Source organism: Arachis hypogaea, chromosome 17 (genome assembly GCF_003086295.3).
Source record: "Arachis hypogaea cultivar Tifrunner chromosome 17, arahy.Tifrunner.gnm2.J5K5, whole genome shotgun sequence".
Classification (NCBI taxonomy): domain Eukaryota; kingdom Viridiplantae; phylum Streptophyta; class Magnoliopsida; order Fabales; family Fabaceae; genus Arachis; species Arachis hypogaea.
In genome coordinates, this window is record NC_092052.1 from 21702438 (window position 1) to 21718474 (window position 16037).

At 31.5% G+C, this 16037-nt stretch overlaps 1 protein-coding gene across 1 annotated transcript; it reads left to right on the top strand.

Annotated features, from left to right (window-relative positions):
• Positions 1 to 327: 327 nt before the first annotated feature.
• LOC140180527 (zinc finger BED domain-containing protein RICESLEEPER 4-like) lies at positions 328 to 2278 on the top strand. Its single transcript, XM_072221748.1, has 2 exons — positions 328 to 1064; positions 1840 to 2278. Exons 1-2 carry the CDS (start codon positions 328 to 330, stop codon positions 2144 to 2146), a joined length of 1044 nt encoding a protein of 347 aa, XP_072077849.1. The 3' UTR covers positions 2147 to 2278.
• Positions 2279 to 16037: the final 13759 nt, after the last annotated feature.

The window sequence follows — 16037 nt, forward strand, 5'->3', positions numbered from 1 at the left end:
TGGAATGATTCAAAGGGATTCAGATTTTTAATGTTTTAGTGATGTGAACATGATTAAGGACTAGATACCTATATAGCGTTGGAATATTCATATTAACCTATCATGTCATGAGTTATGATAACTTAATCCACAGCTATGACAGTTTGCCAATTCTTAAATTTTGTTTTGTGTTTTTTTAATTGTTTCCTCTTGTTGTGATTGAAGTTGTGGTTTATTGAATTGTGGATAAGAATTTTGTTACTTTATTGTTGTGATTCATTCTCTACACTTATATATCTCTAGTTTATATGCTTTGTGTTTTCAATGCAGGTTTGTTAAGGTAATTTTATGGCTAGCAATGCTAGAGAAGATACACAAAGCAATAATGTTGCTCCGACCGATAATGAAATTGAAGTTGAGAGTAATATTAATCCAACTTTGGAAACTCCACAAGCAACGGATAATAATGCCTCGAATCCAGAAGGATCAACTCCTGTTGAAGGTGACAATAAGGCTAATGTTAAGAGTGCTTATTGGAAGTATTTTGATCGTTTAAAAGTTGAAGGTGAATGGAAGACAAAATGCAAATTTTGCAAGAGTGTGCTTAATGCAAATCCGAAGAATGGTACCAAGTCACTGAGAAACCATGTGGACCGATATTGTAAGAGAATAAAAGTGGCGACCTCAAGGCAATCATCAATTGTTGAATCTCTAGCAAAACAAGCACAAGTGCAAAAAGTAAACGAAAATGGATTTGTGTTTGACCCTTCAAAGACAAGAAAGTGTGTTACCGAAATGATTGTCCTGCATGAGTATCCTTTGAGTTGTGTAGACCACCATGGACTGAGGCGAGCGTTTGCATCAATACAACCAACATTTAAAATGCCTAGTCGCAACACGGTTAGGAAAGACATCTTGAAGATGTTTGGGGATGAGAAGCTGAAGTTAACTCTTCAACTAGATGAAAATGATAGTAGAGTTGCGATAACTAGCGACATGTGGACTTCCAATCAAGAAAAGGGTTACATGGTTGTCACAGCTCACTATATCGATAGTTCGTGGAAGTTGCAAATGCGCCTATTGAGGTACTTCAAAAATTTCGTAAACTTTTATACATTGTGTTGTCTTTGTACGTTGAGCTTCGTTAATCTAAAATGCATGCATGTTTGTTTTATTTTTCATCTTTTGTTATGTTCCTTGTCCCCATACAAGTGAAGTTCTTGCTCAAACATTGATTAAAATATTGTTAGAATGGAACGTTGATAGAAAACTGTCTACTGTTACATTGGATAATTGTTCCACTAATGATGCTATGATAGATGAACTGTTGGGGCGTCTAGATTCTTCATTCTTGATGTTGGGGGGTAAATTGTTGCATATGCATTGTTGTGCTCATATATTAAATTTGATTGTCAAGGATGGTTTGAGTATAGTGAAGGAAAGTATTGAAAAGATTCGTAGTAGTGTATTGTATTGGACTGCAACGCAGAAAAGGAACGAAACTTTTGTGAGTTGGTGTGCTAAAACAGCGATTCCATTTACTAAGAAATTGGTTCTTGATTGTCCGACTAGGTGGAACTCAACTTATTTGATGTTAGAAACTGCATTGTTATATAGAGCTGTCTTTCCTAGGTTAAGGCAGAAAGAACCCCAATATAAAACTGTGCCAAGTAATGAGGAGTGGGAACTTGCCAAGGAAATATGTGATAGATTGAAGTTGTTTTATGATGTTACTCAGCTGTTTTCTGGTTCTAAATTTCCGACGACCAATCTTTACTTTACTTTGGTTTGTAAAATAAAAGTCTCATTGGATGAATGGCAACTTTCTAGTAATTCTTTAATGGCTAATATGGCATCTAGCATGAAGAAGAAATTTGAGAAGTATTGGGATGAGATTCATGGCATTATGGGTGTTGCTGCTGTTTTAGATCCTAGGTACAAGATGGTTGGAGTTGAGTTTCAATTTAAAAAAATGTATCCAGATCCAATAGAATGTTCCAAGCAAGTTGATAGAATTCATCAGTTGTGTAATGAGTTGGTTAATGAATACAATCAAAAAATGAGTTCTGATGTGTCATATGTTGGTACAAAGGAAGTTGATGAAAGTGGAAATACAAGCATATTTGGGGGTGATGATTATATGGTGTATCTTAAAAGAAAAAAATGACAAGGGGTTCATGTGTAAATGTTGAGTTTGATCATTATCTTGAGGAGGAAATTCATCCTCCAAATGATCCTAACTTTAATGTTTTGAAATGGTGGAAGAACAATCAAATGAAATTTAAAGTTTTGGCAAAAATAGCCAAGGATATATATGCCATTCTAGTATCCACTGTTGCTTCTGAATCTGCTTTTAGTACAAGTGGTCGTGTAATCTCTCCTCATCGCGGAAAGCTCAAAGAAAGCATAATTGAAGCTTTGATGTGTGGCCAAAGTTAGTTGTGGGCAGCTTTAGGGAATAAAGGTGATATATTACTTAATATTCATTTATGTTAATTTTTTACATCATAGTAATTAATATATTAATTGCTATCTCTTTTGATTTTTAGGTTTGAATCTTGATCTTCAAACCTTTAATGATGATGAAGATGTGGAGAGTGATCAAGAATAAGGATTGAAGATTTTTTTATATTTTAATGATGTAATTTCTTTATGTTTGTATTTTAATTTAGTTATTTGACATTGTATGAACTTTTTTTTTAATTTTAAGTTATTTGACATTGTATGAATCTTATGTTTGTATTTTAATTTAGTTATGAATTTTAAGTTTGTATCTTGATTTATATATGAATGTGTAAAATTTAAAATGTTATTTACTTTTTATAGGGGCGGGGCGGGTACCCGTGGGGGCGGGTTAGGGTAGAATAGCCTTCTACCCGCGGGTAGGGGTGGGGCGGGTAGTAGTGGGGTACAAGGAGGGCGGGGCGAGGTCGGGTAGGGCAAAAACCCGCCCCTACCCGCCCCACTGACATCCCTATATGCAGCTTGGATGATGCTACGGGAAGAAGAATTACTAAGAGCATTTCAAGGTTTGAATTTGGGAATTATAGAAGAATATGAAATTTTGTGTTTGAGTCAGTTGCATATTTCAAGTGATTTTAAATCAGAACTTCTGAAGGCTCATCGAGACAGTGAAGCATTACGTAAGGTATTACCAGCAGTTGAACAAGGAAAACAGTGGAGAGTGTCAGAAAGACAGGATGGTTTGTGGAGGTTCAAGAACCGGATTATTGTGCCAGATATTGGGGACCTGCGACAGAGTATTTTAAAGGAAGCTCATAAGAGCGGGTTTTCAATTCATCCAGGGAGTACTAAAATGTATCAAGATCTAAAAGCGATGTTCTGGTGGCTAGGTATAAAGAATGATGTGGCATTGCATGTATCTAAATGTTTAACGTGTCAGAAGGTTAAGATTGAGCATCAGAGACCATCAGGGACCCTTCAGCCTTTAGAGATTCCACAATGGAAATGGGAGAGTATTGCAATGGACTTTGTGATAGGTTTGCCTAGGACCCGGTCTGGTTGTGACGCTATTTGGGTGGTTGTGGATCGACTGACAAAATCAGCTCACTTTCTTCCTATCCGAATAAGTTGTACAATGGAATAATTAGCTTGAATGTATATTAAAGAGATTGTCAGGTTGCATGGCGTGCCTTCTACCATTATATCTGATAGGGATCCTCGCTTTACATCAAGATTCTGGGGAGCTTTTCAGCGTGCATTTAGGACTCAGTTAAGCTTGAGTACTGCGTATCACCCTCAGACAGATGGTCATTCAGAAAGAACTATTTAGACCCTGGAGGATATGCTAAGGGCTTGTGTTTTAGACCAGCCGGTGAGTTGGGATCGGTATATGCCATTAGTAGAGTTTGCTTATAATAATAGCTATCATGCGAGCATCGGAATGGCTCCATATGAAGCTCTGTATGGCAGAAAACGTCAATCTCCGTCGTGTTGGTATGAAACTGGAGAAAGGAGTTTATTAGGGCCTGAGATGATAGTTGAAACGAATGAGCAGATAAAGAAGATTCGTAGTCGAATGCTTATAGCTCAAAGCTGCTAAAAGAGCTATGCTGACAAGAGGCGAAAGCCTTTGGAATTCGAAGAAGGAGAACATGTCTTTTTGAAAGTTACACCAACCACTGGAGTGGGAAGAACTATTAAGACTAAGAAACTGAATCCCCGTTATATTGGACCGTTTGAGATCCTGAAGAGAATTGGGCCAGTGGCTTATAGAATTGCCTTACCACCGTATCTTTTGAATTTGCACAATGTGTTCCATGTGTCACAGCTTCGGAAGTATACTCCTAATGCAAGTCATGTTCTGGAACCAGAACCAATCCAAGTAAGAGGAGATCTAACACTTCCACTAATTCCAGTGAGAATTGATGATACTAATATTAAACGATTACACGGAAAGGAAGTATCATTGGTAAAAGTAGCTTGGAGTCGAGCTGGTATTGAGGAACATACCTGGGAGCTCGAATCAGATATGCGAAAAGACTATCCACATCTCTTTTCAGGTAACTAGATTTGAATTTTCAGGGCAAAATTCTTTATTAGGTGGGTAGGATGTAAACCCCGGTTAAATAAGTAAGTAATTAGTTAATAAATTAGTTTTTAATAAGGAATATTATAACGTAAATATTATATTAAATTAGGATAGAGCTTATCGAAACGAGAATTTTGTCACCAATTTCGAAGAAAACGGTCCAAAATTGGACTGAATGGACCGAACCGATTGAACCGGACCCAAACCGGGCCGTCGGTCCATCCGGACCAACTCATTAAATGAAGCTGAATCCCTTTCTCTCCCTCATTTAGATGCAGCAGCGTGAAACGCTTCCAGGGAGGGGAGAAAGCTTCTGTAACCTTACGGTAAATTCCCGATCCCCGTAACTTCTCCGTCCGAGCTCCAATCGCCGCACCGTTTGTGGCCACGCATCCACCGCGTCGAGCTCTACATTTCTACCGGAACAATTTCACTAGTAGCTTGTTTAATCACTCTCAACCCTCTTTTTCCCTAATTTTTGGATTTTTGAATGGGAAGGTTGAGTTTCTTTGATTTTGATGTTTTAGGATCCAATTAGCTTGAGGAAAACATTCACTCTTCCTTATGTGAAGCTTGGGTAAGGTGAGGATACAATAATTCTATTTTATTTTCATTGAATTTGAGCTTTGAGTATTAAATTGGATATATATGTGTTATGAATGTGTATTAGGTTGTGAATAAATAATTGAAGCTTGAAATTGTGAATACTGGAACTTGGAGGAAGCAGATTAGTTGAGTTTTGAGGGGTTGCCTTGGTTTTGAATAAATAGCTTTGGTTGTTACGTGAAAATCGGCCAAGATATGGTTTAGGTTTCTTTCATTTAATATATAATGTTCTGTGAAAACTTAGGCTAGATGACCATTGGATAAGTTGGAATGCAGGTGTATGTTTAATGTTTAGTAATTTATCGATGAATATATTTGGTTGAAGTTTATTGGATAAATAGTTTTTAATTTTGGATGGTGAATGTTGTTATGTTAATTTGGAAAGAATTATGGTTGAATGTTATTGTTGATGAACATGGTTAGTTTGGTGCTTGTTGATTAACTAATAATTTGATGAATTATTGATTTGAGGTATAACTATTGTGGAGGTTGTTGTGATAATGAGGTATTTTGTGTTAAAAGCCTAGGATTTGTGAACTATGATTCTTAGTTGAATTTTGGTTGTTGGATTTGAATATTGCATGAGTTTAATTGTTGATCTGAGGTAGATTTATTGTGGTGATTGTTATGATGATGAGGAAGGGTTTGTTGAATTGAAAAGAATGCAGGTTTGGACCCGAAAAGGGTGGCAAAGTCCGAGTTTTAGAGGAGATGCTGCCGAAATTTTATAAAAATTAGAGATTTTGTTGATATGATTATTTAAAAAGATTTAGATTCAAAAGTTATATGGTTTGATTTTGAGTTATTAAGAAAATGAGCATGTTTTAAGTTTGATTCATTTAGAAAAGAATGAATTATGTTTTAAATTGGAACTATTGATGGACATAATAGGAGGTGTGATAATGAAGGATAAGGATTGAATATGATTGACGTATAATGATGAATGAGATGTGATTGAGAATGATGTGGATGTTGATGAATTATAATTGAATTATTTATATGGCTTATGAATTTGAATAATCTGAGATACGAGATTCCCCGGATTAAGTGCCGTGGCTTGCCACCACGTGTACCAGGTTGAAAACTCGATACTCTGTTGACCCTACGACGTAAGTGTGACCGGGTACTATATAAATTCCCGGGAATGTTACCCCCATTGAGTAATATTGATTATTTGAGAAAAAGCTATGCATAGACTTTTGGGGATGCACGTCGGGGGACAGTCTAAGTACAATTCAGACTTGTCGGGTTGGCTGGATAACCGACAGATGAGCCTCATCAGTCATAGGACAGGCATGCATCATATGCATAATACTTGAATTACTTGCTTGTGCTTTAATTGGGTGTGCCTATATGTACTTGCTATGTTAAATGTGTATTTGTTACCTGCAGTAATTGTAACCTTCTTGTGCTTGCTTTTATTTGCTTATTTGTCTATGAAAATGCATGATGGAGTTGGAGGTATGGAGGAATGGCAGTATGGGACTTAGATTTAAGATTAAGTTACGTCAAATTTAAATATTATTAGAAAACCACCTTTTATGGCTTCTGTTTAATACTTTAAGCTCTATGATCTGAGTGTCAGCGTTCTAGGATTGCCTCTGGCATTCTCAGGACCTTATATCTTATGTGTGTGGCACCTTTACCATACTGAGAACCTCCGGTTCTCATTCCATACTATCTTGTTATTTTTCAGATGCAGGTCGGGAGCCATCTCGTTAGGCGTCTGGACTCTTAAAGCGGAGGGGTTACTGGATAGTGTTGTTGTATAGTTTTGTTGTACAGTGATGTATATATATATGTACTTAGCTTTCTCTCCGCATAACTTGTCATTTTTTATCCTCTTAGAGGTTTATGGAGAGGCAGGATTGTGTATATGTACTTTTTGGGTTTTGGATATGTATGTATATATGTGTAAATATTCTCCGGCCAGTCTTGACTTCGCAGGCTGAGTTAGGAGCTTGTTATTTTGTATCTTTGGCACTCTATTCCTACTTCTGTTATCTTATGTTTGACAGTTACGGTTTTCTTAGCACGCAAGTTAACTCGTTCCTTGAGCGTTGCGCTTTTATCTCGCGATTTTTATTTCCCCTATTCTTTAAGACTCCTAGCATATTATAATTCTTCTGCTATTATATGTACTCATTTTATTTTAGAGGTCGTAATACCACACCACCTTCGTTTTATGACTTAAGCGTAAAGCTTAGTGTGGTAGGGTGTTACAACAAGTTTGGAGCATTACTCATGAAAACTTGGTTATTATATATTCTATTATTAGCATATAATAGAACTAGTGTTAAACCCGTGCGATGCACGAATTTATATTTTAATTTGACATGATAAATTAAAAATAGTATTTTATAACTATAAATTTTTTAATTTTAGTATAATACTATCATCGTCATTATATAATAAGTGTATTGAATATGTTATTTTATATTTATTTAAATTAAATACAAATAGAACAGTTTGAAATCTATAATATTCTTGAACCATAAGAAAATAGACCTAAATAGATAAGAATATATATAACTGTATTAGTAGCATATTAATTTTACATTAAACTTTATATCAAAAAACCTAACAAAAGTTTATTGACAATATAATATTTTACTAACATCATTAGATAAACAATTGCCATATGATGTTGTGCTCTATGTTACACATTTCATTTCAAGTCTAAAAGTATAGTTATAGATAAATTAGTTAAATTTACAACAAATATTCGTACAAAAATGTAAATCATAACATGTTACTAAAATGAAAATACTATTTTTCTTACCTAAATATTATTAAAAACTTTTTTGAACATAACATTTGTTGTTGATGACTTTGGATTGCTATCTTAGCCTAGAATTATAATATTCAAGCCATTGCGACTCTTAACTCTTGACAAAGCAACGTAAAGTTGTCCATAGGTGAATACTGATTTTGGCAAGTAAATCCTACATGTGATAATGATTTGCCACATAATGAAATACCTTAATTTTTCAATATTTTTCTCCTCTTATATAGTATCCCGTCAGTTAATAATGCCCAAGTTACATTCTAAATACAATTTAGTTTACTAACACTATTAGATATCAATAACATCATAAAAAGTTTTCTTAATTGATGACCAAACCTCATTAATAGCTGTAATGAATTTTCTATTGTCATACAGTAGTCCCAATGAATAAAAAGCATCTTGAAAACTAGGATATGTAATCATATTAACTATCCTAATAGACTCATATATTGTGCAACATTTCTGAACAGTTAACAAAATTCTCATATAATAGATATCACCTATACCCAGTAGAACATAGTTTAACCTTACAATAGAATACCTTCTCTTGCGTGAATGTCATTTCCTTTTTTTCTCTATCATAAACAAATTGATTTGAAAACTCGGCATACGTTAAAGTTTGACTTGTTTTAAATTCTTTGTTCATGCTAAGAACATCGTACCTTTTTCTTTCTCTTATTTCATGATTTTCTCAAAATTGTCATGGTCATTAAAGATGATATTTTACTTTCCAGACAAATGAAAAATTAATTTCATTACTGAAGACCATCTCTGATGAATATCATAAGCCAAAATTCTCCATACAGCCTCACGTGCAGACAAATACCCTCACTCATAAAATTGTTTGATCTCATAATAATCTAAGCATCCTCTCCACTGAAAGCTTTATTTGAAACCTCAACTGCCACATTGTCTAAACCTTTATTCATATACTTGAATAAATATTTAATAGTATTTGACTTGTTGTAGTACTCTGCGTTAACGTGTGCTTGATAAGACATTAGCATATATGCCTTGTAAGAAATTACATTCCTATTATCCTTATGGAATTTCTTCCTTTTAGTAACTACTCTTGTGTTTTATCTTCTACATGATGGGTATCCACTATCATTAATAACTGTGGTGTTATTGAATAGTTTAGGATAATATTTGGTGTAGTACCCATCTTTTATGCAAGGAGATTTTGAGCGACTGGTCCATAAATCATATATGTAGACCCAACTCTAAACAATTTGGGGTATCGAATAGGATCGAACAATCCTAACAATATTAACCGGTCAATTTAAGTTGTATTTGTTATTTTGTGGTCTCCACTCAACTACAAAAGAATATGAATATGTGGTGGACTTCTCTTTTATAATTCAAGCTATAAGTCAACTTGAGTTACATGTCATTGTGATTAAGAGATATGGATATCCATATATTTCTTAAATTGTTAGAGTATCTTAATAATTATTAAACATGTATCTCACGCTACCTGTGAAAGACGTGGATAGCTAGATTGACATATTTATTTGCTTTGAAAGCACAAATTTTATCCCTAATAATTACGTCTTGAATCCTAACCCCCTTATATATATCACTCCTGATTTTATCTTTAAATTAATTAATTAATTAATTAATTAATTAATATTTTATTTTACACTCCTTTTAAAATAATGGCATGAAAAAAATTAAAATTTAATATTATTTTAAAATATAAACTCTTTTAATCTAATCAGAAAATAGAAATTAGAAATAATTATTTTAGTTTCATCATAAACTATATCTATCCTATTATTTTTCAATAAAAACAAAAAATTAATTGCAATTTAAAATTAATAATCTTATAAATTATGTAAATATTTAAAACTAACGATAAGAAAGCGTATTTAAAAATTTAAAAACTAACAACCTAACCAAATAACTTAAATTTTAAAAAATAACAACATAAACAAAATAACTTAAACAAATAACTTAAAATTTAAAAGATAGCCACTTAAGCAAATAACTTATAATTTATAAACAAAGTTTTAAAACTTTCTAATAACGACACCTAAGTAAATACTTTCCAAGCTCAATGTAATAGTGTCACACCAGCAAAAAATTCTCCTTTTTTTCGAACTACTAAATTGGTTCAATTTTTTAGGAACGATAGAAAAAAAATTAAGTATAGAAAAATATATATTAATTTTTTTAAAAATAGTATAAATAACTTCACATTTTGAGAAAATAAGTAATTTTATTCAATTTAATCTAATATTTTGTAGTTGGCAAATTTGCTTATAAATTATGTAAATAAAAAAGACATTTGTTTTTTTAAAAATTAAAAAAATTATATTTTAAATTAAAAAGTTAAAACAAAGTGTTTAAATTAGCAATTAAAAATTAGAATTAGGTTTTTTTAAATAATTACACATTAAAAATTAATGACTAACTTAATTATATCAATAATATTTCATATTATATGATATCAAATACTAAACTAGAAATTAACAAAACATGACCGGTATGAATTGAAAAAAAACACAAGTAATAACCAAATAAGATTAACTTATATTTAAAAAAAAATTCTAAATTCTAAATATAAAAATAAAAAAAAAACAAAAAAATAACAACTTAAGAACAAATAATATTTTTACCAAAACAAATATATGTTTGGTATTATTTTATTAGATAGATTTAAAAAGGGATTCTAAAATATGTCCATTCAAATTCTCAAATTTTATTCTCAATCTTGATCATCTTGCAAGTTGAAGTATCTCCTTCCGCCCCCGAATCTTCGAACTCCGAGAATAGTCGCTTGGTTGGTATAATAGCATTTTTCAACACTTGAGATCCACCATCGTCTGCAATTTTGTTGGAGAATTCAAATAAAAAATTATGTACAAAACACTACGTTAAATAAAAGACATCATTCTTATATTTTATTTGAACTCAATAATATTTTTTAAATAAAATTAGACTTCAATTTTAAGAAAACAAACAAAAAAAATCTTTTGAAGGAGATAAATACAACTTGAACATTTGAAATTTTTGTAAAAACATAGGTAGATCTCTTTAAATTTTACAAAAATATAGGTAGAATTTAAAATTTAAATTTTATTATATCAAATAAAATTAAAAAATTAGCTCCATGTTAATAATTAACAATCTTTTGAAATGTAATAGTTACTTAATTGTTTTACAATAATGTGTTGATATCAAATTTTATTTTATTTTATTTTAAATTTTAAAACTTTAAAACATTAATTAATTAATTATTTTTTTTAGAGAAAATAGATGTTAGAATTACAATTTGTTATGGTTACAAAAGATATTTTATATTTAAATTTCATAAACTTATCAACATTTAGTTTAAGTATTGAATGTTATAGAAGGCTTAGAGAAGGGGGGTTGAATCTATGACCTTCTTCTAAGTTACAGTATTAACCCTTTTAAAACATACTTGCTGTCTGAAACTGTTTGAACTAAGCAGCAAAAAATTTATGAGACAATTTCATTTTGTTTCATGAATATCAGAAAATAGGACAGAGCAGAGAAGAGAAAAGTTAACACCATCATGTATCCTGGTTCGGTTGCTTTGTGCTATGCAACCTACGTCCAGTCTCTACCACAACAGTGGTGGAATTTCCACTATAGTTGAAGTATTAAATACACTAATTTCATAGGATTGACATAATCTTTTCATACTCAAGTTCTAACCTAACTTGACATTGGCTATGCTAATACATAACTCTTCACCCTTAGTGCTCACCCAACTAAGAAAGGGGTACCTCACTGGTACAAGATACAAGACACATACTTACCTAAAGAAATCTGAAAATAACTCTAGACTTTTCTCTCAAGTGTATCACTCAGCATCTTTCCACTCATTGGCTTTTATTTGAGCTCTCTCATTTTGCCTTTTCACTCAAGAAATTACAGAAAGATAAATATTAAAAAAAATTACAATCTGTAAAATATGAAGGAGATTGACTTCTTCAACAGCCTCTTTGCTATGTGATAAACCAGATTTGCTAGTCTCTAATTCAGTTCTTCATTCTGGCGGAATGCTCCTTTGACTAGGAAACACTGTCCAGTTAGATGAACTTCTTCAAAGAACACTTCTCAGAACAAAACCTCAATACACTGGTTATCTCTCCTTGCTTCTGAATGATAAAAAATCTTCTTTTATCTCATTGCATGTTGTTGGGTTCCTCTTCCTAGGTCAACTTCTTGAGCTTTGTGCTTCACCAACCCACCAACTCACTTTTTCCACTAATCTTCAGAATAGAAACTTTGGTTCTGACCTTCTCTTGTTGACCGAACACCATAGCAAAGCAGAATACAGATTTCCTCAATGGTAATCCCAGATCTTAGCGATTGAGAAGCTACTTGGTCCCCAAGACACGCTTGTGACCGTAGATGCACAGCAGTGGAAGCAGAGATCATCTTTCCTATGTATCTCATAATGGATAGGCAAGACGTTGAAGATGAAGAGAGGAAGATATGATGCATGTATAAGGAAATGGGTTACCTTTTAGCTCTGCCTTAGCTTGATGTGGTTTGAAGTGGTTGATTAGACTTCTGCCTTTCAAGCTTAATCTTTCTCTTTCTTGCTTCTTTAGTCATTAGCTTAGGGAAGAAGCTCTTTCTTTCTTCTGTGATTTCTGACCAAAAGGAGAAAAAGTGAATGTTGATTTGGTGAATGTAAATGAGAGGGAATTTCTTGCTATCGGGCTTGGATCGGATCATTTCATTTAACCCGTTTTGATTTCTCGGCTTTGTTTTCTTTTGGGCTTCGATTGTGTCACCAGCCCACTAGTCTTGTTCTAATTTCATCCGATTGGGCTGTTGAATTAATTTGTGGCCTGCAATGCTTAATTACAAATAATTAACCTTAATTAGATAATTTTTCAAAAATAATGTTTGTTATCATTAATTAATTTGGTTAATTTCTTAACTCAACAATCTCCCCATTGATGACAAACATAATTAAAACAGTGATCAAAAGGAAAAGAATTTTATTTAAGTTAAGAAACTTCCCTTTGAATGGTGTTGCTTGCTTTTATGTTGCTCCCCCTTTCTTTTTCAAATTTAGCTCCCCTTGGATTTATTCTCTTCTCTTCTTTCCTGTTTGCATTTACTTATAGAAAGAACTATAAAGAGCTACACAAAATTATTTTGACTAAAGAAGTTTAAACAATCACTACAAATTCAGCCCAATACTGAACATATTATGTTAGCAACAAAATCAAAGTAACAAGATTTATCAAGGGCAAACCAATCAATATATGAAAGCAAGTTCCAATTGTCATGTCAATACATTTCCTGCAGCAGCACAGTTGCAAATCAAAATTTATATGCTCAAAACTATCAGCAGCAACAATCAATCAAAATTCACAGTTAAAATCACAAAAAATTCAGTAACAACAATAAAGTTCAGCAATAAAGTTCAGCATTCAGCAGTTACTATTACTCCCCTTTTTGTCATCAAGGGTGGAGCATAAGCAAGATCAATAAAAACAACACCTTAAATCCTGCAAGAAAGTGTTAGAGCATAGTCCAAAATATCAAATAAATTAAAATAAGTGCAGTAGTATTTAGAGTATTACAGTCATCCAAGACAACAAAAACTAGTTCAAAATTAACAAAAAAAAAATTTCATGAGATAAAAAGAGAGCAGACAGCAGTAGTTTCATGACACAAATCTAGGCATCGGAACCGTTCCTCTCCGAATCAGCTTCCTCTTCAACATTAGTGGTAGGATCTTCATCTTGTTGAAGATTATCAATGAACTTCACAAATACAGCCACTCTATCCCTTGATTCCCGGAGGAAATTTTCATGCTTGCTTGCTAGCTTCCTTTGCTCCTTACTCATGGCAATCATGTGATTAGATTGGGAGACAAACTCCTGGACTACATCTTTGACAACATTCAACATAGCAGAGAACTCGGCATACGTTAAAGTTTGACTTGTTTTAAATTCTTTGTTCATGCTAAGAACATCGTACCTTTTTCTTTCTCTTATTTCATGATTTTTTCAAAATTGTCATGGTCATTAAAGATGATATTTTACTTTCCAGACAAATGAAAAATTAATCTCATTACTGAAGACCATCTCTGATGAATATCATAAGCCAAAATTCTCCATACAGCCTCACGTGCAGACAAATACCCTCACTCATAAAATTGTTTGATCTCATAATAATCTAAGCATCCTCTCCACTGAAAGCTTTATTTGAAACCTCAACTGCCACATTGTCTGAACCTTTATTCATATACTTGAATAAATATTTAATAGTATTTGACTTGTTGTAGTACTCTACGTTAACGTGTGCTTAATAAGACATTAGCATATATACCTTGTAAAAAATTACATTCCTATTATCCTTGTGGAATTCCTTCCTTTCAGTAACTACTCTTGTGTTTTATCTTCTACATGATGGGTATCCACTATCATTAATAACTGTGGTGTTATTGAATATTTTAGGATAATATTTGGTGTAGTACCCATCTTTTATGCAAGGAGATTTTGAGCTACTGGTCCATAAATCATATATGTAGACCCAACTCTAAACAATTTTGGGTATCGAATAGGATCGAACAATCCTAACAATATTAACCGGTCAATTTAAGTTATATTTGTTATTTTGTGGTCTCCACTCAACCACAAAAGAATATGAATATGTGGTGGACTTCTCTTTTATAATTCTAGCTATAAGTCAACTTGAGTTACATGTCATTGTGATTAAGAGATCTGGATATCCATATATTTCTTACAAATTGTTAGAGTATCTTAATAATTATTAAACATGTATCTCATGCTACCTGTGAAAGACGTGGATAGCTAGATTGACATATTTATCTGCTTTGAAAGCACAAATTTTATCCCTAATAATTACGTCTTGAATCCTAACCCCCTTATATATATCACTCCTGATTTTATCTTTAAATTAATTAATTAATTAATTAATTAATTAATTAATTAATTAATTAATTAATATTTTTATTTTACACTCCTTTTAAAATAATGGCATGAGAAAAATTGAAATTTAATATTATTTTAAAATATAAAACTCTTTTAATCTAATCAGAAAATAGAAATTAAAAATAATTATTTTAGTTTCATCATAAATTATATCTATCCTATTATTTTTCAATAAAAACAAAAAATTAATTGCAATTTAAAAATTAATAATCTTATAAATTATGTAAATATCTAAAACTAACGATAAGAAAGCGTATTTAAAAATTTAAAAACTAACAACCTAACCAAATAACTTAAATTTTAAAAAATAACAACTTAAACAAAATAACTTAAACAAATAACTTAAAATTTAAAAGATAACCACTTAAGCAAATAACTTATAATTTATAAATAAAGTTTTAAAACTTTCTAATAACGACACCTAAGTAAATACTTTCCAAGCTCAATGTATTAGCGTCACACCAGCAAAAAATTCTCCATTTTTTTCGAACTACTAAATTGGTTCAATTTTTTAGGAACGATAGAAAAAAAATTAAGTATAGAAAAATATATATTAATTTTTTTAAAAATAGTATAAATAACTTCACATTTTGAGAAAATAAGTAATTTTATTCAATTTAATCTAATATTTTGTAGTTGGCAAATTTGCTTATAAATTATATAAATAAAAAAGACATTTTTTTTAAATTAAAAAAATATATTTTAAATTAAAAAGTTAAAACAAAGTGTTAAAATTAGCAATTAAAAATTAGAATTAGGTTTTTTTAAATAATTACACATTAAAAATTAATGACTAACTTAATTATATCAATAATATTTTATAATATATGATATCAAATACTAAACTAAAAATTAACAAAACATGACCGGTATGAATTGAAAAAAAACACAATAACCAAATAAGATTAACTTATATTTAAAAAAAATTCTAAATTCTAAATATAAAAATTAAAAAAAAAACAAAAAAAATAACAACTTAAGAACAAATAATATTTTTACCAAAACAAATATATGTTTGGTATTATTCTATTAGATAGATTTAAAAATGGATTCTAAAATATGTCCATTCAAATTCTCAAATTTTATTCTCAATCTTGATCATCTTGCAAGTTGAAGTATCTCCTTCCGCCCCCGAATCTTCGAACTCCGAGAATAGTCG

Coding starts and splice junctions, on each gene's coding strand:
- LOC140180527 (XM_072221748.1), top strand. CDS start 328: ATGGCTAGCAATGCTAGAGAAGATACACAAAGCAATAATGTTGCTCCG. Junction 1,065..1,839: donor TTGCAAATGCGCCTATTGAG/GTACTTCAAAAA, acceptor TATGGCATCTAG/CATGAAGAAGAAATTTGAGA.